This window comes from Sturnus vulgaris, chromosome 21 (assembly GCF_052056855.1).
Source record: "Sturnus vulgaris isolate bStuVul1 chromosome 21, bStuVul1.hap1, whole genome shotgun sequence".
Lineage (NCBI taxonomy): Eukaryota > Metazoa > Chordata > Aves > Passeriformes > Sturnidae > Sturnus > Sturnus vulgaris.
Window position 1 is genome coordinate 7,508,182 of NC_142263.1, and position 26,308 is coordinate 7,534,489.

The 26,308-nt window shown below is 43.4% G+C and overlaps 1 protein-coding gene across 3 annotated transcripts in view; it reads left to right on the top strand.

Moving 5' to 3' along the window:
- Positions 1 to 26,308, top strand: part of LOC106860234 (sphingosine-1-phosphate transporter SPNS2-like) — a 132,462-nt gene that overhangs the window by 52,148 nt on the left and 54,006 nt on the right. For all 3 annotated transcript variants that reach the window (XR_015807974.1, XM_088177193.1, XM_088177194.1), the window contains exon 3: positions 9,252 to 9,388. Coding sequence is in view for 2 of the 3 variants with exons in the window: in XM_088177193.1 (XP_088033319.1) it covers positions 9,252 to 9,388 (137 nt within the window). In the remaining variant the exon portion in view is untranslated. The remainder of the gene's footprint in view (positions 1 to 9,251; positions 9,389 to 26,308) is intronic.

Below are 26,308 nucleotides of genomic sequence, written 5' to 3' on the forward strand. Positions count from 1 at the left end.
TGGGCGAGTCAAATGGAGGAGAAGCTGCAAGAGGGCAAAGCTCAGACTGGGAATGTCATAACTGCACCTTGTGTATGTATAGGGTCAAACTGAGTAGTGGTTTTAGAAATGTAACTGTGAACTACATTCCAGCTTTTAAAAATAATTCAGGTGCAGCTCAGAGATATGTTAATAAGTTATTACCTGATCAAGCTAGTGGAAATGATGCAGATGCACTTTGTCTTCCTAACTTTTTTTTTTTTTCAGAATACTGTGGAAATAGTTGTAATTTCCAGACTCCATGTCCTTTCAGTGTATTAGCCAGTCTTTGGTTGTGATCACATATACAGGGAAGAAAAAGAAGAACAGGGCAAGATTATTGTGCTAGTTCCTGGTATGCCAAATCAACTGGCCAGCTGAGGATGTCCTGAACAAGAACCTTTAGCAGCCTTTCAATTAGTATTCCTACAGGGTTTTGTCCAATCCTGTTTTGTAAAAAAATAAACTCTTAGCTCCGGGGGCATCCTGTGATAAAATTTCAGTGTTTAGTTAAGTTTTGTGAATAAAAGATCTCCTTTGATTTGCACTTTTCAGCTGCCAGTTTTGTTTGATGCCACTTGGCTGGTCAGTCCTCTAAGACAGGAGGTGATTCAGTTTTCCCCTTTTCCTTGCTACTCATGGTGTTAGATCTGCTCCATATCCCACACTGGTTGTTCCTTGTCCAGATATTTAATGTTTTACTGTAAAAGGACTTGTTTTGTCCTTTTGGCAATTCTTTTTGATGCCCGCTGTGCCTTTCCCAGTAATAACCTTTAATATTACAGGCATGCAGTAAACTTACTAGTATGGAAGTGTTTTTATTGGCAAAGAGGTTCTGATCTCTGCTGCCCTTAGAAGTCATAAGCAGTTCTATCTCAACAAAATTCTCAGCTCTAATGCCCACTGAATCAAGGAGTCCTTCCATCAGCTTTGGGCAGGAGTCTAAATGAAACCACACTGAAAGCATTTTGCAGGAAAACAACTCAAAGTGGAAGTGGCTGTAAAACAGAATTGGCCTGGCTTATTTAACCCTTCACTTCTGAACAGTAAGAAATGCAAAAGCAGAGTTTAAACATTGTCAGAAAAGTGAGTTTTCTGGGCTCTGCTAACACGTGCCAGCAATCTAATGCTGTCTTAGGCAATAACCTGCATGGCTTTGTATGGCACTGCCATGGAAACACAACTGTGCCACAGCCTCCTCCTCTTTCTTCATGGAATGAACCAGACTGTGGAACTGACCCTGATGTGAATGTCATTTCTTTGACTGATGAGGAGAGGTGGTGTCTGCTCCTCCTCAAGTGCTCTCACAGCCACAGAAGACATTCTGCTACTGTTATTTCATTGGAAAAGCTGCTCCTCAGGGCTGGATGGCTGCTGCTGTCCCAGAGGCAGCTCCCTGCAGGCTCAGGCAAGCACCACTTCAGGCACAAGGGAAGGAGGGACTGGGAGCTGGACACTGGCACCATTCCTTGGGATTGCTGTGCTGTTTTACAGAGCACATCTCTAGGAACACTGCAATGGTTTTGTTGATGTTCAGGTTGCCCAAATCCCTTTAAAACAGTGCTAATGTGATTACTGTAATTCCTACAATGAAAAGCAGAAGTAGAGGGTTTCCTCTTTTCTATTTAAATGATGTTGTCTGTGTACAGCTGTTCAAAATTTAGTCTTGTAGCAAGTTAGCTCCTGCTCCAAGTAAATTTGCTGCACATCCAGAGACATAAAACAGTACAGTAGAATTCTGCCTTTTCCACTGTACACTTAGGTAAGAAAATTTGAAGTACAGCAAGATGGAATTGAACCTCAGATATATAAAAGGGTTGTGAATTGATAATTGTGAATAAATATCACCTTATGACTTCAGCAATAAGGAAGATATGAGTGGCTGAATCTTTAAGTGCAGCTTCAGTGGACATAATATAGGAAATTAATTAAAAAGCAGTTAAAAAATTGAGTGCTGTTTTTTTGGATATTCTTATCTCATTTTCTGTTTCCAAGGAGTAGATTTCCCAGCAATTCCCACTGAAGCAATTATTCTTGTTAGTTAAGGTGAACAAAGCAAGCTTCAGGATATCCTTTGCTGGGAATATAGGCACTAACCCTTGGAAGAACCTGGTTTGTGCAGTGAGGAAAAGGGAGATATTATCAGTACTGAACTCTTCCAAGCACTGCATCTTGTGTATTATTGTGTGAACTGTGAACTTGCCAGGCAAGCTGTGTTCAGGCCTTGTCTGGCTCCATAAGTGGTGATCTTGTAACCAAGTTCTGACCCTGTCTCAGCAAATGGAACTGAGTGGTGTTGTCCAGCAGCCTCGTTCCCTGTGTAAATGTGTGTGTCAGTGTGTGTGCACATCCTCATCCTGAACACGTTGTTTGCATTTTGTATCAGTTTGTGCTAAGGAAAAAACTGGCACCTCATGGTGCAGTGTGCTCCCTATGGAGAAGACAAGATTGGAGCTTGAATACTGATGAGTGATGTCTGCAGTGAGGGAAACACCACCTAGAGTGTGCTGAGAAACAGAAACACCCACTGGAAAACGCAGGCTGTGTGAGTAGTTAGGGCCACACCTTTAAAACATTTATGTTCCTCTCTTTCCAATTTTTGACCCATTCCCACCTTGTCACCCAGCCCAGAGCACTGAGTGCCATGTCCAGGTCATCCTTGAACACCTACAGGGATGGGGACTCCTCCACCTCCCTGAGAAGCCCCTTCCAATGCCTGACCACCCTTTCAGTGAAGAAATTCCTCCTGAAGTCCAGCCTGAGTCTTCCCTGGCACAGCCTGGGGCTGTTTCTTCATGTCCTGTCCCTTGTTTCCCTGGGAGCAGAGTGACCACCACTGGCTGTCCCCTCCTATCAGAAAATCGTGGAGAACCAGAAGGTCCCCCCTGAGCCTCCTTTTCTCCAGGCTGAACTCCCCCACCCCAGCTCCCTCAGCTGCTTCTTCTCATCTCTGTGTTCCAGACCCTTCCCCAGCTGTGCTGCCCTTCTCTGGACATGCTCCAGCCCCTCAATGTTGTTTTTGAAGTGAGTGGCCCAGAACTGGATGCAGCACTCAAGGTGTGGCCTCACCCATGAGTACAGGGGGACAATGTCCCTGGTCCTGCTGGCCACACTTTTCCTGACAGGATGCCATTGGCCTCTTGGCCACCTGAGCACACCTGGGCTCATGTTCAGCCCCTGTTGACCAGCACAGCCAGATCCTTTCCCACTGGGCAGCTTTGTAGCCACTCTGTCCCCAGCCTGTGGCACTGCCTTGGCTTGTGACTGAAGTGCAGGACTTTTCACATTGCCTTATTGAACCTCAGCTTGCTGAGGACACAAGGACAGGGACACAATGAGGCATTCATAAAATTCTCCATTTTGTCCTGTGGTGTGTTCTGACCACATCCAACCCAAACCTTTGTATCCCTTACTCCAATTGATCTGGTGCATTCTCAAGCAATTTTTTTAAAAATGCTCCTGTGCTCGACATTGTCAGCGTGTGACAGCTTTGCATGACATATGGAACTGATGGTGTTTCAAAGCTCCTCACACTTGTCAGAAACTCCTTGTGTGCCTGAGAGTCTGGAGCCCAGTGATCTCATGTTTGCACCCAGCAAAGTGCAGTAACACAATCCATCTGTTGGCTGTTGAATTGGCAATGAAGTACAACACAGCCCGTGTGCAGAGTGATGTAACAGAGTACCTATAGCAAAGTTTGTCACAGGGATGGCTTTGGGACTGATATTTTCTAAAATCAGTTGTATTAATTCATCCTCTTTCAAAGGATGAATGTCTGAAATCACTTTGCTGAGGTTCCTGGGGCCTTGGACTGCCCCACCACAGGGTATCAATTTTACCTTGGTTATATCATACAATCAGTAAGGTTGAAGACCTCTAAGACCATCAGGTCCATCCATTAATCCAGAACTGCCAACTCCACCACTAATCCATGCCCTCAGTGCCACAACTACACAGTTTTTGAACACTTCCAGGGATGATGATTCCACTACTGCCCTGGGCAACTTGTTCCAATGCTTGACCATCACCACATTGTGCCTGAACTGTGCCACAGTTTAAGTTCAACGTTTAAGTAGCATGAAAGGATCTTTGTTCTTTCTTGGCTTGAATGGTGCTGTAAGAAAAAAAAAAATCCCTTTATATTGTGGTTGTAGACCTTCAGAAATCCCTCCAGCATAGAATTCTATAAACAGGACACTGCTGAAGCTGGAAGACCTGTGTGGGTTCCAGATGTCTGTAATTCATCATGGGCAGGTCACTTTCCTGTGTCTTAATTTCCTGAGCCCTAAAATAGAAATTAATGTTTCACTTTCTTTCTAAATTGTCCCATGCCTCACTGTGATTAAATGTGTTGTATGTGCTGAGTGGTATTATTATAGCATAAAATTATAGAGAAAATGAAAATTAAAAGAGGGAAGCATTGCAAAAACCATGTCTTTGGAACAGAGGAGCTGGTTGGGCTGTTGGAGGGTCTTTATTCACCATTGCAGGTAGATGGTAACTGGTGTCACAAGCAGCTTGAGAAACACGTGCACTCATGACTGAAAGTCCCTGGGATAGAAGTGGCTCGACCAAATCCCAGGGTTGTACTCGTACCCGGCTGTAAAGTTTCCCATCCAGGGCAAGCTGCCTGTTTAGGTGTTCTCATTGTTTGGAAATTTATTGTTGGGAAGATGTTATCAACGTCTCAGCACACAATTCTCAGCAGTGTCTCAGTGGATGCCATTCCCTTGAGGCAGAGGCTGTCTGGGTTTGCCTTCCACAGAGCCAAGCTCACTGTCAGCACTCAATTAGATGTGCACACACGATTTGTGCTGACTCAAAGCTCAAAGATACCCACTAGGGTTTTTTTGTTGAGCATCTTTGTGTAGAGAAAGCTATTTCCCCCTGACCCTGAACCTCTCTAGCGTTTTTCCTGATAGGAAAAAATAAGCCCTGTGTGCTCTAAGTCAAAACCAAAAGAAGGGACCTTTATTCAGAAGTGCCTGTGATCCACTCAAGCTTGCAGGAGCTGAGGAACAGCAGCCTCTGTGTGTGCCTCTGTCACTGCCTCTCTTCCTTCTTGATTCCATTCTGTGGATGACCTGGTGGCAGGAAAAGCCCCTCTCTGAGGTTATCTCTGGGTTCATAAGTCCACTAAAAATCCACTAAAGAAAAGAGCAAGGAGATGGAGGCAAGTGTCTTTGGAATCACAGGGTGGAGAGCTGTCAGCTCAGAGCCTTTTCAGGGAGCAGCTGTAGAGTCAAGGTAAATTTTTGTTTGGAGAGAAAGAAGAGAAAAGTAAGAGTGAAGGCATCTAGTTCCAGGAGGCAGGAGCTTTTTGTGACTGTTAAAGTCAGAAGTTCCTTTCTCTTCTTTCATCTCCTTTGCTTCCACTGTTGGGGGATTTGCTTTTCCCCTGCGTACACAGGCAGCTCTTGAGAGGGGAAAGTGTCTGAGTAGCAGCTCCCTGGCCAGAATCCTGAAACAGGACTGAAGCTGCAGAACATGCAGCAGCAGTAGAGGCTTGGGAGGGCGATTTCCTTGTCTGGTGGGTGTTTGGGTGGGACATGTAAGATTTTTTTTATGCTGCACATTGTTGTAATTCCAGCCACGCACAGAAAAAGCCGGGCTGAGAAAGTGCTCATGCACCTGTACAGGGTGGGACAGGCAGAAATAGACACCAAGGCATCCAGTTTGGGCAATTACCCTCTTCCTGCCTCCTCACCACAGTCGGCTTTTCAGTGGCTAAGCCACAAAGGGAGGAATAAAGACAAATGGGTTCTCCTTTTGAAAATACCTGTATTTAAAAGAACCTCCCTCCTTGATGGCATTCACTATGTGTCTGTTTATTCATCCTTTGCTCACATGATAATTTACTCCTGCAGAAATGGATCTCAGCTCCACCCTGTGCTGGGACTGAGCCACTTTTGCTGGCACTGCTGGAGGTCATTTACCAGGAGAAATGAGCTGTACACATCTAAAATGGGACTGCCAGAGCTATACCTGCCCACAGCTGCTCCCAGTGCCATCACTGCCTTCACAGTAGCTCATCTTCAATCCCACTGGGTTTCTAACTCTGCCCTGACTTGCACTCTACATCTCTTCAAGAGCTGGTAATATTCTGAGATGTCTCTAAGTGAAAATGGGAAGAGGAGCTGTTGATGGGGAAGAGGAAAGTGCAGTGCCAACCTCTGTCCCACTGCTGCCCTAATAGAAAAGATTTGTGGCTGTGGTTGAGCTGAAGCAGCAGCTGCTGTGGTGTCACTTCAATTTTATTAATTTGGGAGTAGGTGAGTGCAAGGAACAGAAAATGCTGTGGAAGAAGGGAGGGAAGCCAGAAAGGAAGAGGCTGGCACAAGTGCCAGGCTCCTTTACTGGAATGCAATTCTCTGCCCTATGCTCAGCCCTCTTGACTGCAAATCAAAGATGTTTCTGCTGCCCCTCTCTCCACCTGGACGTGCTGCAGTTCTTTGTCTTCTGCATGGGGTCTCTCCTTCGTTATTGTCACAGAGCCTCAGCTCCTGTTCTAGAGAAACTCAGGTTTCCATCCCACCTGGGAATGTGCCCCACTTCTGTTCACCTCTGCTCTGGCAGCCCAGGCTGGGGTCAGGAGTCTCGGCTGTCACTGGCAGGAGTAATTGCAAAAATTGATTCATGGGAAATGCCTGTAACAGGCAAATCCTTTTGACAGACCACACAGCCATCATACTCTGCATTTATTTGAGTCAATCAATGCTCTGATGCATATTTGGGTCATAAATACTCTGATATAAATTGCATTTATTCTTGTGACAGCTGTGTTCCATTACCTGTTATTTATTTGGCTCTGTTGTCCTTTCGTTTTACACCTTGTGGAGCTGTCAAGTCAGCTGCTTACCACTGACAAAGCTCACAGCTCAGAGTCTTCCAAAAATAAATCCTCCAAAGGGACTTGAGCAGCAGAAGGTTGTATGTTATTGGAAAGTCATTGGACAATATTTCTCTTTTTTTTGGGGTTTGTTTTATTTGAAAGAGGAGCTTTGTGCATTTTGCCTAAATTCCAGAATTAGACTTTTCCTTTATGATCCAGAGGTCATTGAAGCTAATAATCCCACTGATTAATGTGAGTTTTGGATCACACCCTGCATGTCTCAAAGCTTGAGATTTTATTAACCATGTTATGTGATATTTGAAATGGTGGGATGATAACTTGGATGTTTCTAGTTTTCCCTTGGGAGCTTTTTCAGTTTTGTGTCTTTTTATATCATACAAACGGCAGAATATGGGATTCTGAGATGAATGAATTGTAGTGTCCTTCCAAGAGAAAGATCAAATTGCAGTGGTCACACTGGTCTGGACCAGTCACAGTCATTTTCTGCTCCTCATTCCCAATGAGCAGCCACGTATCCTTTGTGCCAGGCTGTTGCACCAGCTTTGCAAGGTGCCAAGCCCTTGGTGTTAATTCAGGAAAGCACTTAATCATGGAATTGATGACTCTGAAGTGCCTAATATAAGCATGTGCTTAAGTGCCTCGTTGGAGTGGGGCCAGTGCAGATGTGCCCTTGCTGAGCAGAGATTTGTGAGCCACTTCTGGTCTAGTTTCTGTGTAAAACAGAAATGAAAACACCGCTCGTAGGTTTATTTGTAGGATTTTGGGACAGATGCAGGGACTGAGTTCTGTCAGCAGGGTTTATGTGTGAGCTAAACAGCAAAACTGTTCATAGCATTACTATTGAAGTATGTGTGATGTGTTGCATGTGCTGCATTTCAGGCCTTAACATTTCTGTTATCTCAATTTCTTTTACTCTAAATGGAAAAAGAGTAATTTAGTTCAAATGTAGCAGTGCAAAATACATACACACTCACATGGGTCATGAAACATGGATGCAAATGGATATGTGTTATTTATAAAGCAGCTTTGACATCCTAATATACTAAAAAAAAGACATTTAGTCATAGTTCAGCATTCTGCACATTTTTGAACTGTCACATATCATCACCCATGAAAAATTCATTCTTTGAGTCTTAACCATTTCAATTTTATATGCACATTCCGCCCAAAAGGGGGTGTGTCCTCTGCACTTGTCTTTTTTTTTTTTTTTTTTTTTTTTTACCTATTCCATCCCCTCACCCCATTTTATACAATTTAAAATAGACAGCTGGGGTTAGGCTATGCCAAAAGCCCACAGTGCCCTCCGAGACCTACCTGATAGCAAATGAGTGTCAGGATTGTGTGACTAAAGAGAGACTTCTGGGTATTCTGGTGCCCACCTAAATCCTTCAGGATTTGATAAATCCAGTTATAGTCAGAGTTCATACTACATACCAATAAAATCCATGGAATTGCCCTTCTCCAATTCTCTAATGTGGACAGACAAAAGCCAGGTATAAATCAGCCTAAAACATGGCAATTTCTGCCAAAATCCCAATTAATCAGGAACATGGTGTGAATGCCCCATTTCAGTGTTCTCAGGGGGTTCATAGCCAGATTGTTTTGAGGTGGGCAGAGGAGTGAACTCTGAATTGAGGTGATTTTGCAGAAGTTACTCTGTCAAGAGCCTCAATCCTACAAGACAGAAGGTCTTAGGTTAATGCTTTGATGGTTTTGGAGGGTAACAAAGGGTGAACTTGAAGTTTTTCAGATGAGGACAGTCCTGGCCTGTTTGGACTTTGTAGGTCAAAACTCTTTGTTCTAGTGAAGCTGCTGCTCAGTGATGGGTTTAAATACAGGTTTAATGATGGTGAAAGGATCTAGTGAGGAGACAGTGCTGGTGTCAGTGGGGTGATAGTGGTGTTTACTGGTTTTCCTCACTGTTTCATCATTTCTTTAAAACAGGAAGGATGAAAGAACCTCAGCTTCTGTGGCCCATTTCTCTCAGGTCTCTGCTGCAAGAGCCAGCAAGGAGCCCTTGGCTTGTTTTCTGTGCTTCAAACTCCTTCCAACCTCTACCTCACCTTCTCAGTAACATTTAAGCAGAAGCTCTTAATTTATTCAGTCCTGGGTTTGCCCATCCCCAGATCTGAGCTCAGCTGACTGTGAGGGGCTGGTACTTTCAAATAATATGAGTTCACTGGTCTGAAGTTTCTCTGGGAATGAAAAATCTGTTTGGTAAGGAAACACTGACTTCAGAAAGCCTATCAGCCTGCACAACTCTGCAAGGCAGGACTGCACAATGTCTAATTATTTGGAACTGTTCTCTAGAGGATTTGGCTTGCAGAAAATTTGATCTGCTGTTTATTAAAGGTTTCTTTCCCTTTTCTCTCCTTTGCAGTTTTTATCTGTAGTTTCATGGTGGCAGCGCCCATCTTTGGTTACCTTGGTGACCGGTTCAACAGAAAGATCATTCTCAGCTGTGGCATCTTCTTTTGGTCAGCTGTCACCTTTTCAAGCTCCTTCATCACTGAGCAGGTAAGATCTTTGCAAAGACACTTTGCAGGGTGTCCTGCAAAGATGGACAATATATTCCTAAACAACTCCCCATGCCAGTGTGCTCAAGGGGAATTTATCCCTCCCGTGTGCATTTAACATTTAGCATGTTGTATTATCTGACCTTTTGTGGGAGAAGTGTGCTCTGTGTGACTGTGTTTGCTTTACTGTGAAAGCTGTCACCCTTTGATCGTGCATATTCATAAAAAGTACCAGATGAAGCATATCTAAGCAAGATTTTCTGTTGACATAAGGGCTTTGTTTTGAGGGGGATCCTAAAGAAGCTTTCAAAGGCTTTAGAAAAGCCTTGGGAAAATGAATCCATGGCTACACAGTGATTCTCTTGTCTTGTGATATGTAACTGAAGCCATTGGATTTTGTTGGGAAGTCTGCTCATGGTATGTGGAGTAACAAAATGCATGCAGCAGTGGTTTTACAGATGCACTTTGGTTTGTGTCCACCAAGGCAGAGAAAGTGGATGGTAACACAGAGATCAGACACAGTTTCAGCTCCTTTGACACTTGTCAGTGGATTTGTCTGGGGAAACTGGTGATGGAGTTGTCAGGCTCACTTAATATTGTCAAGCTCTGCATCCCTCTCCTGCTCCCAGGACAGCTGCAGTGCCCCATTCTGAGAACTCCTCACTGCATTAATTTTCTTGTCAGAGGCATTTGGCGGAATCAATGACCTGGCAGTTTCTGTGGGGAAATATCCTCTCGTTTAAATCACATTATAGCAGAGATTTAATTGGTGCAAGGGACAACTTTCCTGGAGAGACAAACCACAGCTCCTGGCATCCCCAGACTGATTTCCCCAAGGGAGGCAGGGGCATTCCTCATCCTTTCTGTCCAGCTGCCTTCCAGAGATTGCAGCAGTGTGGTCACACCTAAAGAATGACAGCCAGGGACTAAACCTCTCCACCCTTCTCCATCCTGCCCACCCACATGCTCTTCAGTTTTTATAAAAAGAGAGTTTCCACTTAAAGCAGGCAGTGGCACTTCTGTCGGTCTGGCTTTCACCAGGATTGGTTGTTGCTGCATTTCTAAAGCAAAATGCATGTGGCCAAATGTGGAAACCTTTAACTCAGTAAATTGTTCTGGACTGCTCTTGGCCAGGAAGCACCTTTTCCAGAGAAAGAATGTCTCTCATCTAAAATAAAGAAGGATTTTTTTTTTGTTTGCTCTGTAATTTTTTTTCTTTAAAAGTTTCTCATAACATTCTGCAAAAGCAGCTTTGATCAGAGCCCAAAGAGAGAAGCATTTTAGAGAGAACCAATGACCTTCTTATAAACACTTCTTGTGTTATGGACATGTATTTATGCTTAGGTTCTCACTGATCTCCCTGCAGGCAACTGGGTCCCACAGCTGGAAGCAGGGGAGCACTGGAACTGGACTGATGTTTTCAGAGTTGAATTTCAGTTTGAGGATTTGGGGCTTATTAGCTGAAGTAGTTCAGGAATTAATATGTGTGGTTATTTGTACACATGGGCTCAGAGTGGCAGTAGCATATGTTTGGAATCCAAAACCCAATATTTTGGAAGTCATAAGAGAGACGAGATCAAAATAGCCAGACCCATGTTGAGACATCCTGGATATGCATCAGGATTAACTCCGGGCCCCAAAGACTATCTTTACAAAACCCACCCTAATACTTAGAAAAATCCCCTGTCCTGATTTTCCTGTGATCCTCAACTCCACCAGAACACTTAGCAATTAATGCAGAATTCTCATGCCCACCTCCTGTTACTGACTGCAGGAGGTAATGGAAGATGCTGCAGCTGCTCTAAGGATGTTCTCTACCCAGGGGCTGCAGCAGCTGAGCAAGCTCCTAAGAATAATCCATCTTGCCATGTTATCCCTCCCACTTTGGTGTCCATGTTGGAGGCCTGAGCTCTAATTGGGAAGACATGCCACATTGAACAAGGTGAATTCCTGACATGCTAAAAAGAGAAGAGCTTTTTCTTTATTTCATCTTTGTTGTCGAGGATTCATTTGAGGAGTAAAATCTTGCCTTTTCTCTCAACGTTTTTTTTTGCTTGTAAGACAGTACATGTATTTGTTGGGAAGGAGGACAGGGAGCTGAAATACCAAAACTCTGCTGGTACAAATAAAAGCAGTAGTAGAACTACTGCGAGTAGAGAAGTTCTCACATCCAAGTTGACATGAGAACACAGGGCTGGAAGGAGCAAGCTGACACAGGCTGAGCCCATTAGAGAACTCCTTTATGTGGCAGCACCAAAAATCCTGAATTAGGTGAGAAACAGCAACCATTCAGGAGGAATAGCAGACTGTCTTCAGGGATTGCCTTTCTTTAAATTCTGACAGTGTCTAGTGCCTCATGCACCCTGTCACTGTGTAATGGAATAGAATGCACAGCCACACAGCTGAAATTTGGAGTGCAAATGGAAAGAGACAGCTTAGCAAAGGCCAAAAGCAGCTACAGAGCTGGTGAGCTCTGAAGGCACCCAGTTTGTGAAGCTCTTTGGTCGTGTGTCAGTTCCTGGCTAAAATTTGAACATCTAAAGGAAGCCATGAAAAAAAAAACCAATGCTGTTTGAATCAATGACTAGATTAATGTACAAACAAATTTACAGAAAGAGACCTGTTCATTTTGATCTGTCCTACTGTCTTCCCACAACTGCATGTGCTGGGCAGATGTCCTGAGCTCTGGGATGTCCCTGGGGTGTCCCTGAAGTCATCTGTGCCTCTCCAATTCCTTGTGTCCCCCAGCCCTTCACTGGGGGCTGAGGAGCAGGAAGGACCTTGACTCTCTGTAAGCACTTGCTCAGCAGTAATGAAAACATCCCTGTGTTATCAGCTCTGTTCTCAGCACAAATCTAAAACATGGTCCCCTAGCAGCTACTGAGAAGAAAATTAACTGTGTCCCATCCAACACCAGCACAAAAGGATTGGAGAACAGTAAACAGCTCATCTAAGATTCTGTCTAAATGCTATTTTGTTCAGCTTGGGTTAAAAAAAGTGACTGAAAATCGGCAGATAAATCAGGAATTGGATGCATGTGCCATGCAGACAGTTGCTAGAGAGCTCTGCCTGTTTTTAATATCATTAGTTATTTATTATCAAGTATCTCTGGTTCCTAATATGGAATAATGACTGCCAAATAAATGAAGAATTAATCTCTTATCTGCTGGTAGCTACTAAAAGGTAGATAATAGGCTCTCACAACAAAAAAGGAAATCAGGCCAAAGTAGGGGGGTAGTTCCAATGTAGGGATAGAAAACAGCAATGCATGAATTCCACACACAGCAAAATAGAAACAGGAGAACTCATGCTTCAAGGTTTGGTTACTGTTCGTGAGACCTTAAATTAATTTTGAAACAAATCATAGTAAGAAACTGAATAAATATTATATCACAGAGTGATTCCACAAATACACCTGTTTCCATGGATAAAAATAGCTAATGATAAATTTAACTAAAGAAAATCATCAGAAGTAGTAAGACTGAGATAATATTGATAAGCTCACTTTTTAATGTGGTTGATAATTTATGTCAGTACAGAGTTTCTCTATAGAAAGATAAGACATGAGATTCTCTGCTTTGGTATTTGCACATTTCTGCTATATAACACTGTTTAGCACTTCCTACAGTACAAGATCCATTAAGAAATCATTAACAAACTTGCTCAATAATCTGAAATTAGCTAAAGTTGGTACATATTTAGACATATCTCTAGATTAACTTCATTTATAGAAGCTTCAATAAATAATATCTGTATCTTAATTTTAATTTTCTAAGTACAAACACCTGCTTGGAGATTTTTTCCCTTTAAGCCTGACTTTAAATCAGGTCTGCACCTACCAGCACACCTTTTGGCACTTTCACTTGCAAAACCCTTTCTTGTGTTGTTTTTGCCTTCTGCCAAGCATTTGGGGAAAACACTTGCTGGTTCATGAACTGTAATAAATCAACAAAAAATCAGTAGGCTTCTGTGTGGTATAGAGTCATATCCCAAAGTAATGAACCAAGTGCCCAATCTTCATGGAGTTTCTTTACCCAGATGTGTTTCCAACCACACAAAAAAACCTAAATTTACATTTTTCTTCCTGTATATCAATATAAAATCTGATTTAATAAGTAACCAGATTCTTTCCCTAGGCAGCATTTTCATGAGCACAGTGCCTGATTGCATGTGGTGGCTGATCACCTCGAGGTGCTTTATATTCCAAGATGTCCTTGCAAAGGGTCTGTCATCCCAATTGCACCATTTCTCTCTTTCTGAATATGAAGCAACCTGGTTATGAGGAGTGATCATGCCACGTGCTGAGAGTTTGTTTCTGGCTGCTTGGATCTCCATCAGTCATGGTCAGTGTTCTCAGCTGGGTGTTTGAGCAGCAGGTTGTTTTAGATGAACCCTGGGCTTTGGTGCTGGGCTTCCTGCCCCTCTCAGCACAACCCTCTGGGACATCAGGACCCCTCTCCCTGCACCACTATCTTAAAGGTTGTAAACATCAAGGTGAATATCTTGAATAAATAGTATTTCTGTGTAAAAAAGGTGTGCTGGCTTACAAATGAGCAAAGCTTCTGCTCCACTGGGCTGGGAGACCAAGGGTACCTAATAATGCCAGAGCAGGCTGTGGTGATGTGGGTTGGCTGGGAAACACCAGAGCTGCACATGCTAGAAAGTTGGGAAATAGAAAAGCAAAGAATTGACAAGGTAAACCAGAAATATGCTTTTGAATTCTCCAGTTCTTGGTAAATATTCCTGTTTAGATTTTGATATACCTAACATAATAAAACCTTTTTGCTCCCACTGCAATTTACCTCTGGATAGGTATTTCTCTTAGTGTTGTTTTCTTTTTCCTTTTATTTTGATTTATCTCTGGAAGAGGAGGCAAATTGTCCATGGTGTAGTTCCAGTTAGTCTGCAGTGCTTGCTCAAGTCCTGTCTTTCAGACTTGCCAAATGTATTTTTATTTCTAAATCTGGTCTTTCAAGGAGTTTCTAAAAGAGAAGCAACAAATTGTGTGCAGTATGGAACAAATGGTTAGTTGGGTTAATTTTTAAAAACATAAACATAATCCAACCACCCCCCTACACATGATGATTCACTATAGGAAAAAAAAAAAAAAAGCCTTTAGTCTTAAATGCTCCAGCAGAAGTTGTAATATAAAACACACAGCTCCTGTGTCTGTGGTTCCACTGGGCAGGATAAATACACAGCTTGAAAAACATAAACAAACAAAACTAAAATCCCCAAGCCATCATTTTACATGTAAGAAGGAGACTGAGTGTTGTCTTTGAAGTCACCGTGAATTACTGGAATGTTTATATCCTACTGTTCCGGCCTGTTATTTTTGAGCAGAACTCTCTTGTAGAAAAAAGGCAAAAGGGATTCTCCCAGCAGCTTTGGGAAGTCAGCTGCATGTGCATCCAGTCCCTGCCCTCGGGCAATTCCCTGGGGCTGTCACAGACACGGAGCTGCAGAGGTTCATGGCCAAGGCTCCTGGTTGGCTCTGCTGTGTTTGGCCACCTTTGATGTGGCACAGGAGCCCTGCAGACGAGCACGTGCTCTTGACATTTGGATTTCTGCACCCTTGGCCTTCTCTAGACTGCTCAGGAGAAACATTACCTACTGTGGACTCTCATCAGAAGGAGGGCAGGTGGGTGCTGGTGGCAGCTCCCAAATCACTCTGAGCTGCAGTTCTGGCCCTTTGTGCTGCCCTAGTGCCCCCTGCACCACAGGATCCCTGCAGCCTCCTGCCCTGCCTCTGCTCTCTAAAGTGACATGTGGCAACCTGTGCATCTCCTTCCAGCTGTCAGAGCTCCCTGCTGCCCACAGTGGAGCTGCTGTGCCCTGGGGTCAGTGGGTGCCAGGTGAAGGAGGTGCTGGGCTGGGTTCAGAAGTCCCAGTAAGAGAGGGAAAGGATAAGGGCTCTCATCTCTGCTTTACACTGCACAGTGGAATTCTGTATGGACATCATTCTGCCTCACTGTCCCTCCCTTGTGTGTCTGAAAGGAGGTGATTTAAAGAGAGAGTTTCCACAGCCCCTTTTAGAATTATAGAATTGTTAAGGCTGGAAAAGACCTCTGGGATCATCGAGTCCAGCCATTAACCCAGCATCACCACCATGTGAAATTGAAGGCATCATTTCTTTGACCATTCCCCAGCAAGGAGCACCTGCTGTTCCTTCCGAGTGCTGTTCCCAGTGCTCTTGTAAGTTTTACTATCTCACATCTTTTCATATCGATTATATGAGGTGTACTGCAGGAAAAAAAATACACTATTGCTTATTCCTTTAATAATGGAGCACTGACTGAGCTGGTCTTAAGGTATTCTGGCTATCTGTCAAGTCTGCTATCATCTTCAGCACAGCTGATTCCAAATACTGTATGGCAAACTGTTTTTCTGTAAGAACATCTTCTTTTGCACAGACAAGTGCAATGATTTGAACTCTTGAATCTTGGGTCCTCACTGTTCCCACAGATTTATCCAAGGATGGAAGCATTGGGAAAAGATTTATATAAATGAAATAGTTGTAGAGTGCAGAATTACTGACAAGTGTTTGTCTCCTGGTCGTTTTATGTTCCTACCTTGTCCCCTTTGTACCTGTCACTCTTCCAAGGGAAACCGTAAATGAAAACCAGATTAAGGTGTTCTCAGAGCATCAGACCCAAAAAAGCCAATCTGTGAGAGGAGGCAGCTTTTCAAAGGTGTTATCAGAAATTGAAGTGTATTTTCTGCTCAGTGTTGGGGTTTTTCCATGCAGTGTCTGTGTCCGTGTATCTGTGAAGTATTTGGGAAGAGTTATTGAAAACACAGCTGGTGATGGCTTCCAGGAGAGAGACACAGCACAGTTCCAAAGCTGGCTTGGAAAGCTTATTCCTGTGATGAGAAAAATGAACTTTAAATAACTGTCATAAGGAATATCTCTACCACACATTGCATTTCCCATCTGCATGGTGTCTGGAGCAGGAATGGGTTTGCTCTCCCCCCTGGGACCTGAGAGCCACCGAGATGGACCCCCCACGTCCCACCTTCCCCAGGTGGGGTCAGTCTGGCACCATGTTCTATTCAAATTTCCCAAATCACCCCAGCTGTGTGCAGCTATGTGTCCATAAATTTGCCTCCTGCACCCTGCCCCTTCCTTTTAGGTCATTAGCTGGTCTGAAATCACACACTGGGGATACTGAAGGAGATGTTTCCACTGCTTGCCATCAGAACTCACCTGCATTCCCGTGTGCTGCTGCAGAGGCTGAGATTCCAGCTCAGTGGAACGAGGGCAGTTAGCTGCACTGAAATGTCAGGCCTGCCCCTCAGAGCTCAGGCATTTTCTAGAGCAGGTGGACAGAGGTTTGTGCTGGGAGAGCATCCAGACAGGCTCAACTCATTTGCACAGGGTCTCAGCGAGGGCCCCCTGTAATTGCCTGTCCTGTTTCAGAGCACTGTTTGTTATCTGGGTTACTGGAAGATGTTGAAACCATTATCACAGGGTCTGTGATTGTGGTTCTGATTCAGCTCCTTCTTTGCAAGTCTGTGGGAACCTTTTGTGTGTCTGTGGCAATTGAGTCAGACCTTACATCAACACACATTTGGTGCTGTTTCATTGGATCATGGAAATGCTTAGAGACAACAGCATGGGGCATGGAAGATTTTTGCAGATTTTTTATATGTTTGCCCCATTTTTTTGCAGAAAGCTGAATTTATAGTCTGTAGGCTGAAGAGTAGGAAAGTTAATCTGCTGTGTCAGTTAATGGATGGTGTGGAAGCAATGCCTGCCTGTAACATTCCACCTGTCCTGCTTTTGCTGTGCCTGAGCAGGAAATCTCACCTGGGCCAGTGATTTGCTGAGGAAGGAGAGGGAAGAAGGCATGTTTGTTTTATTTCCAGGCTGTGTGTGACTTGGAAACATTCCTTCTTCTTGTGTTGTCTGTTAAAATGTATATTCTGCCTGTCATGCTGCAGCAGAGGCCTAACCCCAGGGCATGCTGATGGAATACAAATAATGTCTTATTTCTTAACTCTGTGTAAGTAGAAGTCTCTATAACGCTTTAGCATTATGTTTTATAAATAATTATGACAGTATCTTAAGCTCAGCCTTAACATGGAAGGAATGGAAGAAAGGGAAAATGCTCCTTAAATAGACTGGGATTTAATCAGTTGGTGTGAAAAAAAATAAAGAAGAAAAAAGTAGTAGTGCTGCATGTAAATTTCTAAGCAAATGTTAAAATATAAGGAATTGTAAAGTTTCCTATCAGCCTAACAGGATCCTGCAGTAGTGCTGTGGCCTGAGGGACACAAGTCATTGCTGATGTGGGGTCCCTGGGTGTGTGCTGGGCTTCCATAGGGGGATGTCTGGCTTAGGAAAACGAGTTCAGAAGGCAAAGCAAGTCAGTGCTGCAGTGCCTGGGTGGTCCTGTGATCTGGGGAATTAACTTCCCAACCAGCTGTGTACTGAGGGGACAGAGGGTGCCAAGTTGGTGGTGTGGAACGTGTGCCTTCCTGATCCACTGGGATGGTCAGAGATGGGTCTGGAGAAATGCTCCCATTTTTGGAGGCTGTAAACTGATGTGTGTTTAGCATGGATGTACACGAGGCAGCTTCTGGACCGTGTTCTTGAGGCCTGGGAGGAAGCACAAAGCTTTAGCAGAGTCTGGTTAATGATGCCTCACAGAGAAAACAGTCCATTCATCCCAGCTTTAGCTCATTTGGAGGCCTGGAAACAAATCTATTAGCAGAGTGGTTCCTGAAGGTTGTGCATATTGTCCTGGAAAACAGGATGCAGCAGAGAGTGTGTGGTATTCAGGCTCTGGCTTCTGTTCAGATGTAAAAGTATGGATTTGAGCCTTTCTTTGGTTGAGCCCCTGGTTGCCTGCTGATGCAAATGCATCAGTCACTCCTTGGGAAGTGTAAGTGCTTCCTCAGTGGCCACACAGTCTTTGGCCTCCTGGGTTGTGCTTAAAGTCTGGGAAAAGGACCATTATGTTCTAAGTCATGTGCAAATAGTGGAAAGAAGGGAAATGTTTTACAGTACCAGGTGCTAAATTAGTCTTTTGAAGTGTTGACATTTCTTTTAAATGTATAAAGTTCCCAGGCTACACAAAACACTGCATTTGCAATTCAGATAAGTCAAATTAGAGTACTAATCTCAACCCTACTTAATAGATTTTGAGCTGGAAATCCCTGGGAGTGGTGCTGATCATCAGGTCTGAAAACATGAGTGATGAAGCCTCATGAGAAGATAGTCACAAAACGTCCAAATGTGTTTAGTGTGGTTTAATAGGTTGTCATTTTGTCAGGCTGGATTTAAAGAATGAAATTTACTACAGCATGACAAAACCTTGTCAATTAATAGCACTTCAAAAAGGAACATGACAACTGTTCAAGGAAAATCATGAATAAGAAGCAGCTCCTAAGTAGAAGGAATTGGTAGATGCACCACTTTCTCTCTGAAAATCTGATGCTGAAAGTGAGGCATCTCTCAGATATAGGCCAGACATTCTGCAAGATCAGCCTTCTGCACAGTTCTTGGAGCCTCTGGATCTTGATTGAGTCAGCAAGGCAAGGAAGCATGAAAACACAAAGCAGGAACAAAAATCAGAGTCTGGAATGATTTAAATGGCTCTTCAGCAAAGTTACCTGCAAGAGCTGACCTGCTGGTGTACTTGACTTTTTAGCATATGCAAAGCAAAATATGCCAAGAATCAGCAGAATTAACAATATGGGAAAAGTTGCAGGGACTGTAACTTTGTGCTAATTTCATTTAAACCTTGAAGGATTCCCTTAAAATATGTCCTTCATGCACTCTCAAAACTTATTCTACACGTGAAAATGCATCTAGTGAGGGCAGAGTGCGCACACCTGGGTGTCTCTGTCACTTGGCTGAAGCTTTTTTCAAAGGGTGCTGAGAAATCACAGTTTATGCAGTGTTTTCAGGGATAGGGACATGGGGTTGTGCTCTCCAAGAATCTCCAATCCAACCTGTCTGATGGATTTGGCTAAATTTTTGCTCAAGAGTTGGTCCAAACCAAACAGTTTTAGCCAAGACAGCCCATCATGTTAAAGGGGCTGGATGTCACACATTTCTGTAGCCATCACTGGAGGTGCAGATGTTGTTAGTGCTAGGTATCAATGCCTGTAAATGTTTGTTCTGAAAAAATCTGGCATCTCTTTATTGCTTGGATTTAGGTTTTGCTCGTGGTTCATCTGTGGCTGGGACACAGCAGCCCCTTACTCCCTGTGAGTATCACCCCATATTCCAGCTGCATTTGGGAACCTGTGTGTGTCCAGAGCCTTGCAGCCTTTCCACACTTGCAAAAATACATTGTATTTCTTCCAATTCCTATTTTAGCGATTATGGCTGTGTTTGCACGTCTCAGGAAGGAAACTGTGATAGTGCCTAATGCCAGAGATATTTGAGGCAAGTGCTGGTAAGTGTGTCCCACCTGACATATCTGGAACAAAAAGCAACCATTTGCTTCCGACCCAGAACTATCAATGTTCTTAGGGGAACAGTTTTGGAAGATACATTCCGGTGTAATGGTTTTGTAACAGGGATAAATGACCACTATTTCAGCCATGTGAAGGGCCATGGACTCCTCTGGGCTTACACCAGAGCCAAGGATGAAAAGAAGTGTCTTAACTCTGTTTTCTACCAGGCACTGGGAACATGGGGCTCTTTATGATCCCTGTGATTTATTGGAACATCAGCCTTGTTCTTTAAAGTCTATTTTACAGCAACAATACATCTGCTAGATGGGGTTTGGTGAGTGAGCAACCTTCCTCTCAATTGCATCCCAGGTCCCTGTCATTAATCCAATATTAATGACCAAGAAACTAAACTGAGAGGAATGTATATCCCACCATTTGCATGTTGCAATATTTTTTACCATGAGGAGGTCAATCGAATGAAAAGCCCTTCAATTAGGGAGCTGAAATGCTGCTTTGTCTTAACTCAGTTTATTAGGACCTGGTGGTGCTGCTTCATCACCCAGTGTCTTCTAATTAGACTCCCTAATGGGATGGAGAATGGAATTGGGCTGCCTCTTTTTTTTTGTGCTGCCCAAAAGTGACTGAAAAGTAACAGAGGATTCCCTCAGGACTACCACAGCTTTGGAGGGAGGAGAGTGGATTTCAGACACTGCAATTCTAGTGTTGAAAGGGAATTTCGCATTCAACATTTGTAAATAGCTCAGATAACCTTGCCACAGATTTTGTGCCTGTGAAGCAAAAGGCAGCTCTGTTTGGAAGAAGTCCTGTGGGAGTCTTGCTACTTCCAGGGTGATTTGGGTTTGTTTTTTATCTCCAGAGCACTTAATTAGGTGTTTCACTTTAGAGCCTCCCTGTAGGTATGTAGTTGTTAAACACTTTAGTTGCTGATTGAAGGGTGTGATGAGTGAAAAAGGAGTATCTTACAGTCTTTATTGGTTATTTTTATACACTAAATAATAATATAAATCTCATTAAATAAGGATGCTTTAATAAACCAGAATCTTAAGAGAATTCCCAGATAAAACTTCCCACATTCAATTAAGTGTGCCTGAAAAGGCTACCTGGGAGAACTAAAGCCATTAACAAATACTAGAGACAATCAAAGGAAAGGTGAGTGGACTTGGCTTCATCTCCCTTGCTCATTTTTATATTTAAATATGTATCTTGGTCTCTTTCTGCTTGCTGTGGTCTCTTTTCTCCTTGTAGGGCTCTGAGTAGCAGCTGAATTTTCCCAAAAGGGAATTCTTCAAAGGTGAGGTGTTTAGAGCTGAGAATCAGTGAGACACTTAATGCATCCAAATGAGCTGAAGTTTGGAATTGTTTGACAAAGTGTAAATGGATGCTGCAGAGGAATCAGACCTGCTTTAGAAGCTGTTGTGCAAGTCCATCCTAAATGCAAAGGGTTTCAGTATTGACCCTTGAGCAAGTGATTAATAAAGTGCACTAAGGTTCCAGTAACTCAGCAGCTTGCTGTTAAATCTTGGTGTGGTGTAGCAGTCTCATCTGGAACACGGTTATAACCTCCAGCCAGCATATGTAGAACAAGTACATGTGAATAAAACTAATGTGAATGTGTGAATAAAACCTGTGAACACTTGAAGGAAGAAGGCCTGAGGCATCTGCACTGGAATTTTAGTGGCCTGCTTGTCAGAGTTGAGGGGAGGATCTTTGGGTAAGAGAAGCATCCTTTGCCAGACATAAATATTTAAACTAGTATATTTTCTATGCTAAGCAGGCTTAAAGGAAAAGTAGTGAAGAAAAACCTGGTTAGTGTGAATGTGGCAGAGACACAGCAAATGTGAGATGGTGTCTGCCATATGGATTTAACTGAATTGAAATACTTTATCTTTGCCAAAGTGGCGTCCTCACTCTAGAACTGCTTCTGTCCCCATAGAGCCCATGGTGCTGCTTTGGTGTGTATTGATACCTGATGGGAGCCACACTGTTCTCAAAGGTCAACAGAGAAAAGATGAGGCAAGGGGCACAAACTAAAATACTGGAAATTTCACTTACACATGAGAAGAAACCATTTTACTTCGAGGATGGTCCAACACTGCAGCAGGTTGTCCAGCATGGTTGTGGCTCCTCCATTTTTGGAGATACTCAAAACTCAACTGGACATTATCCTGATCAGGCTGTTGTAGCTGATCCTGCTGTGACCCGGGGACATGGACCAGACTATCTCCAAAACTCCTTCCAGTCTCGGGTATTCTCTTATTTTGTGAGTGCTTGCAAAGGAGAAGAGCAGTTTAAAAATGGTGATGGAAGACAGACTTAGCATCAGGAGTTCAATTTGAAGGGAGGGAACTGCAGAGCTTAAATAGAATCCAGCGGTGATGGAAGTTCTGGGAAATGCTGTGTGCAGCAGTGACTTACAAAGTGGTTGTGATGGTAGAGATGGAGTGAGAAGTAGGCGTGGGTGAGTGACAACACCCACAGTGAGGGAAGAAAAGAGGAATCTAAACCCAATCACTTCAGTGGGACCGATGGCAGCAGCAGCTGCAGTGCATCTGCCCTGGGCTGCCCTGCCTGCAGGACTCAGGGCTGATAAGGGGACAGCTCTTGGTGGAGGTGAGAAGGGTGGTTCATAATTACATTTATCTCACAGGTAACTCTAGCATGAATTCTAAGTGCACTTGTATCTCTACAGCAAACACATAAACACTGATAACTGTGAGCATTGTCTCAGGGCTGATAACCCATCAGTCTGTCTCCAGCTAATCTCCACCTGAGCATGTGCCCTGCTGGTCCCTTTGTACCACCCAGAGACTCAGCATAACCCCCTCTGGTTGTAGGAAATGCTGAAACCAGTGCTTGACCAACCCCTGAACAGGGGAGAAAAGTACTGATCAACAAAACATCTCAGTGCACACTTTTGCCCCCATGCTGGTTTGTATTTTGGTCTCTTGGCTGGCAATTCCCATGAGGAATTAGGTAAGATTATTTGTCAATAAAGATAAAGATAAAGATATTAATCTTCTTCCTTTGTTCCTGCTCAAAGATCTCCCAAAGATGGTAAGAGATCAAATGGCCAAAATTTGGAATGAATATTCAGTTACTTAAAAATCTGGGTCCTGGATTTGACAGGAAGACATGTTCTTCAGGATTGGCATGGAACAATTCACCAGTACTATGTGGCCCTTCTCTGGCTCTTTACAATGTTTATTCTGCTTTTATTAGAGAAGAGTTAGAACCATTGATGTTTGAGAAGGTGAGGCATGTAACTCTGAGTTTCATGTCTAGATTTGACACAGCATTCTCATCAAGTATTTGGGCCCAGGACCTGTATCCACCAATGGAAGCCAGGTGTCTTGGTTATGTATGTGCAAAATTCATAAAGCTTTAGGGATGCACAGTGCTGGAAGATGTATTTAGGCTTATCTGTTCTGCTGTGGCCTCTGTCATCCATCCAGGCACAGAATGGAATCTGAAACATCAACCTCATTGTTTAATGTCAGCTTGTCTCTCTGTGCTGTGTCAGTGTCCTTGTTTGACTTGGAAACTTTCAGATTCTTCAAGGTGAGCCCTCATTCCTGGGAGGGCTGAGAGAATTGGAGCATTTAGTGTTTAAACAAATATGTAATGTCATTCCAGTGCTCAGCTCTTCAGTGACTCTCAGCTAACGAGCTGGAATTTGAGCTGTGGCTGTGCAGGAGTCAATGCTCTTAGTCACCACCCCGATACTCAGAGCAGGTTCCTGCTTTGGCTTACCTCATAGTTAATGGTGCATCTTTTGGCAAAAGGTGTGGTGTGTCATCATTAACCATTTAAATCCTGCAAAGTGCTGGGAAAACTTAGTGGAGCAGAGGAGGAAGTGGTGTTTGCCTGGCCAGAAAATGCAGAGTCTGCTCAAGGAGGGCAAATTCTTACATGTGAGTGCAGCTGCAGCCCTTGAATTGATATTTGAGCCTGTGGAGTTTACTTTGTTCAGCTGGCTCCTGCAGTATCTCAGGTTTATCCAACTGATCACTTGTGACTGCTGTGCTACCCTGGCTGCCTAGTGCAAAGCTCAGCCAGCTGGAGAAATACAGGAGTGTAACTCAGGGAAATTAGGTCAATTCCTATGCTTTCTCCTTAGTTTATTGTCATTTCACCACATTTTAGGCTCTGTGTGGGAATACCAGCTGCCCATGGTAGGAATGACTTAATGCACATCTTCTTTCAGAGGATGCAAACCCTGATTCTATATTCTTGATATTTGCATAATGTTTATATAATAAAAGAAGGAAAATATGGCAAAACTCAGCCCAAAGAGGAATTTAATGGTACTGAAACCTCTTTTACATCAGCTAAATGCATTATCCACAGGAGTTTAACTCAGCATCCTCACACAGGGAAGGGTACAGGTGCAGGTGCTGTAGCAGTATAAAAGATCCTTCTTTTACACCAGCAGCAGCAGTTTTACCCATGGTTTGCATTGGTGCTGTGCACACACAGGAATTCATGACTCTAGAGTGACTCTCTGGGATCTCCTCAGTCCATGTGTCCCTCATCTGAAAGCAGCATGTGTACAGCTTCTTTTGAGACCCTTACAAGCTATTCCACATTCAAGTGCAAATACTTAATAACCAAAGCTTAAGGATCATATGATTCTTTAGACAGTAAATCTGGTGGTTCAGAGTTGTACACATATTTGGCAGATAATAGGTTTACCACTGGCAGATAATCTTTTAAAGAACAGTGGCTTTACTCCTTTTGTTAACTAATTAAAAAAGGAGAAAGAACTTCAAGCTATAATTAGACCTCTTAAAACACATATTACTCCCTGAATGGTCTATACAACTAGGATAAATGTATAATTAGGAGGTTTCACCAAACATGATTAAAGCCAGTCATGTGTCCTAGGCCATCAAAAGCATGAAGGTGTGAATAGAAACCACATCATACATTTTATCTGTTGGACCTGATGTTCTTAGAGATCTTTTCTACCCTAAACAATTCAATGGTTTTGTATTATAAATACTTAACTCCAACCATGAAAACTTTTTTCAGATGTAAATTCTGGAAGGATTGCCACATCCATAGCTTTTAGTGTTTGGTGACACTGGTGACAGTAATGAGACCAGGTCCTTGGACCCCATGATCTGTCACTCTTGTTGTCCGTGGCTTGCTGATAGTTTAAGAAATGTAGAAGTTGGTAGGTGGAGTTTTCTATTCCTTACTGGCACATCCCCAAGGCGTAAGGATTTGTATCCCTTCTGAAACACACTTCTATTTTGGGGAATTTGGTTTCTTTTGCTTTGTGGCTAGGGGGTGTTTTTCCTTCTATATATTTATGAGATGGGAAGAAGAGAGCACATCCATTGACCCTTTGTACCTCCCACTCATAATTATGAGTGCTTCCTCCATGCATTGATTTCTGGTGATGTCATCTCTTGAAGGGAAATTCCCAGGAAGGCTGTGGCAGTTCTGGGTCTCTGCAGCCACCATTCTTTCCATATATTGATGGTTTATTGTGTACTGGAATCTTCCCTGCCTTGTGTCCCACCAGCCACACAAGCTGGAGAAGGGCTGGAAGCCCTTTTGCGTCCTGAATTGCTCCTGGAACTCGTAGCAGTGACTCTGTGTGGCTCAGGTGTCCCTTTGCAGTGGCACATCCAGGCTGGTGCCCTGGTGCAGTGCTGCTCCATGGCTGGGGAATCTCAGCTGCACTTTGGGAGGATGCACAGGCAAGGAGGGGCATTGAGGCTATGCACTCACCCCAAAAAACCCAGGAGATGCTGGCAGCTGTCATGGAGGTGCACACAGTCTCTGGTATGACTGCTTTCCAAAACTGAAGACAAATTAATTGTTTGCCCTAACAGCGCCTTGTTTCAAAAAACTTCATTTTAGGAAATATTGCTAAGTGTTGAAGTTGCTGGGCTTAACCTATGGGGAAGGAATTGGTTCAGGTCCTGAAAGCTGACTCAGATATTTTAAATTTTCCTGCCAGAAACCTACTTGCACAGATGAACAAATTACAGCAGAGTTACCAAGTCATATAGAAAGGAACGAGCTTCTTCAATATATATCAATTTCTGCTTGGGGAACAGTGAAATTCAGTTAAAGTCTGAGCTGCCTGTTCTGCTTTTGAGCACTGACAGAATTGAGCTGGTGTCAGCCCTTTTTCTCTCATTAAACTCCTGAGAACCTTGAGGCAGGACATAAATGGAAAAGCAGTGGGGGGAAAATCCAGTGCAGAGGAAATGGCAGAGGTGTCCTGCTACAGCTGTGGAGAACAGAATTGTCCTCAGCGTGTGGAATATCTGACTTTGCCATTTGTTTGTGCAGGTTGTCATGTCCACATACACTTGGAGAGGAAAAGGGATGTTCCTATGGGTGTATGTGTAGAAATGTACACAAAAAATAGCAGCTGTCTGTATTGCATACAGAGTGATTTCTGAACCAGTTCATGAGGGGTTCATGGAATGCCTGTGGTCCAGATGAGCAGCAACATAAGAATTTTAGAGTT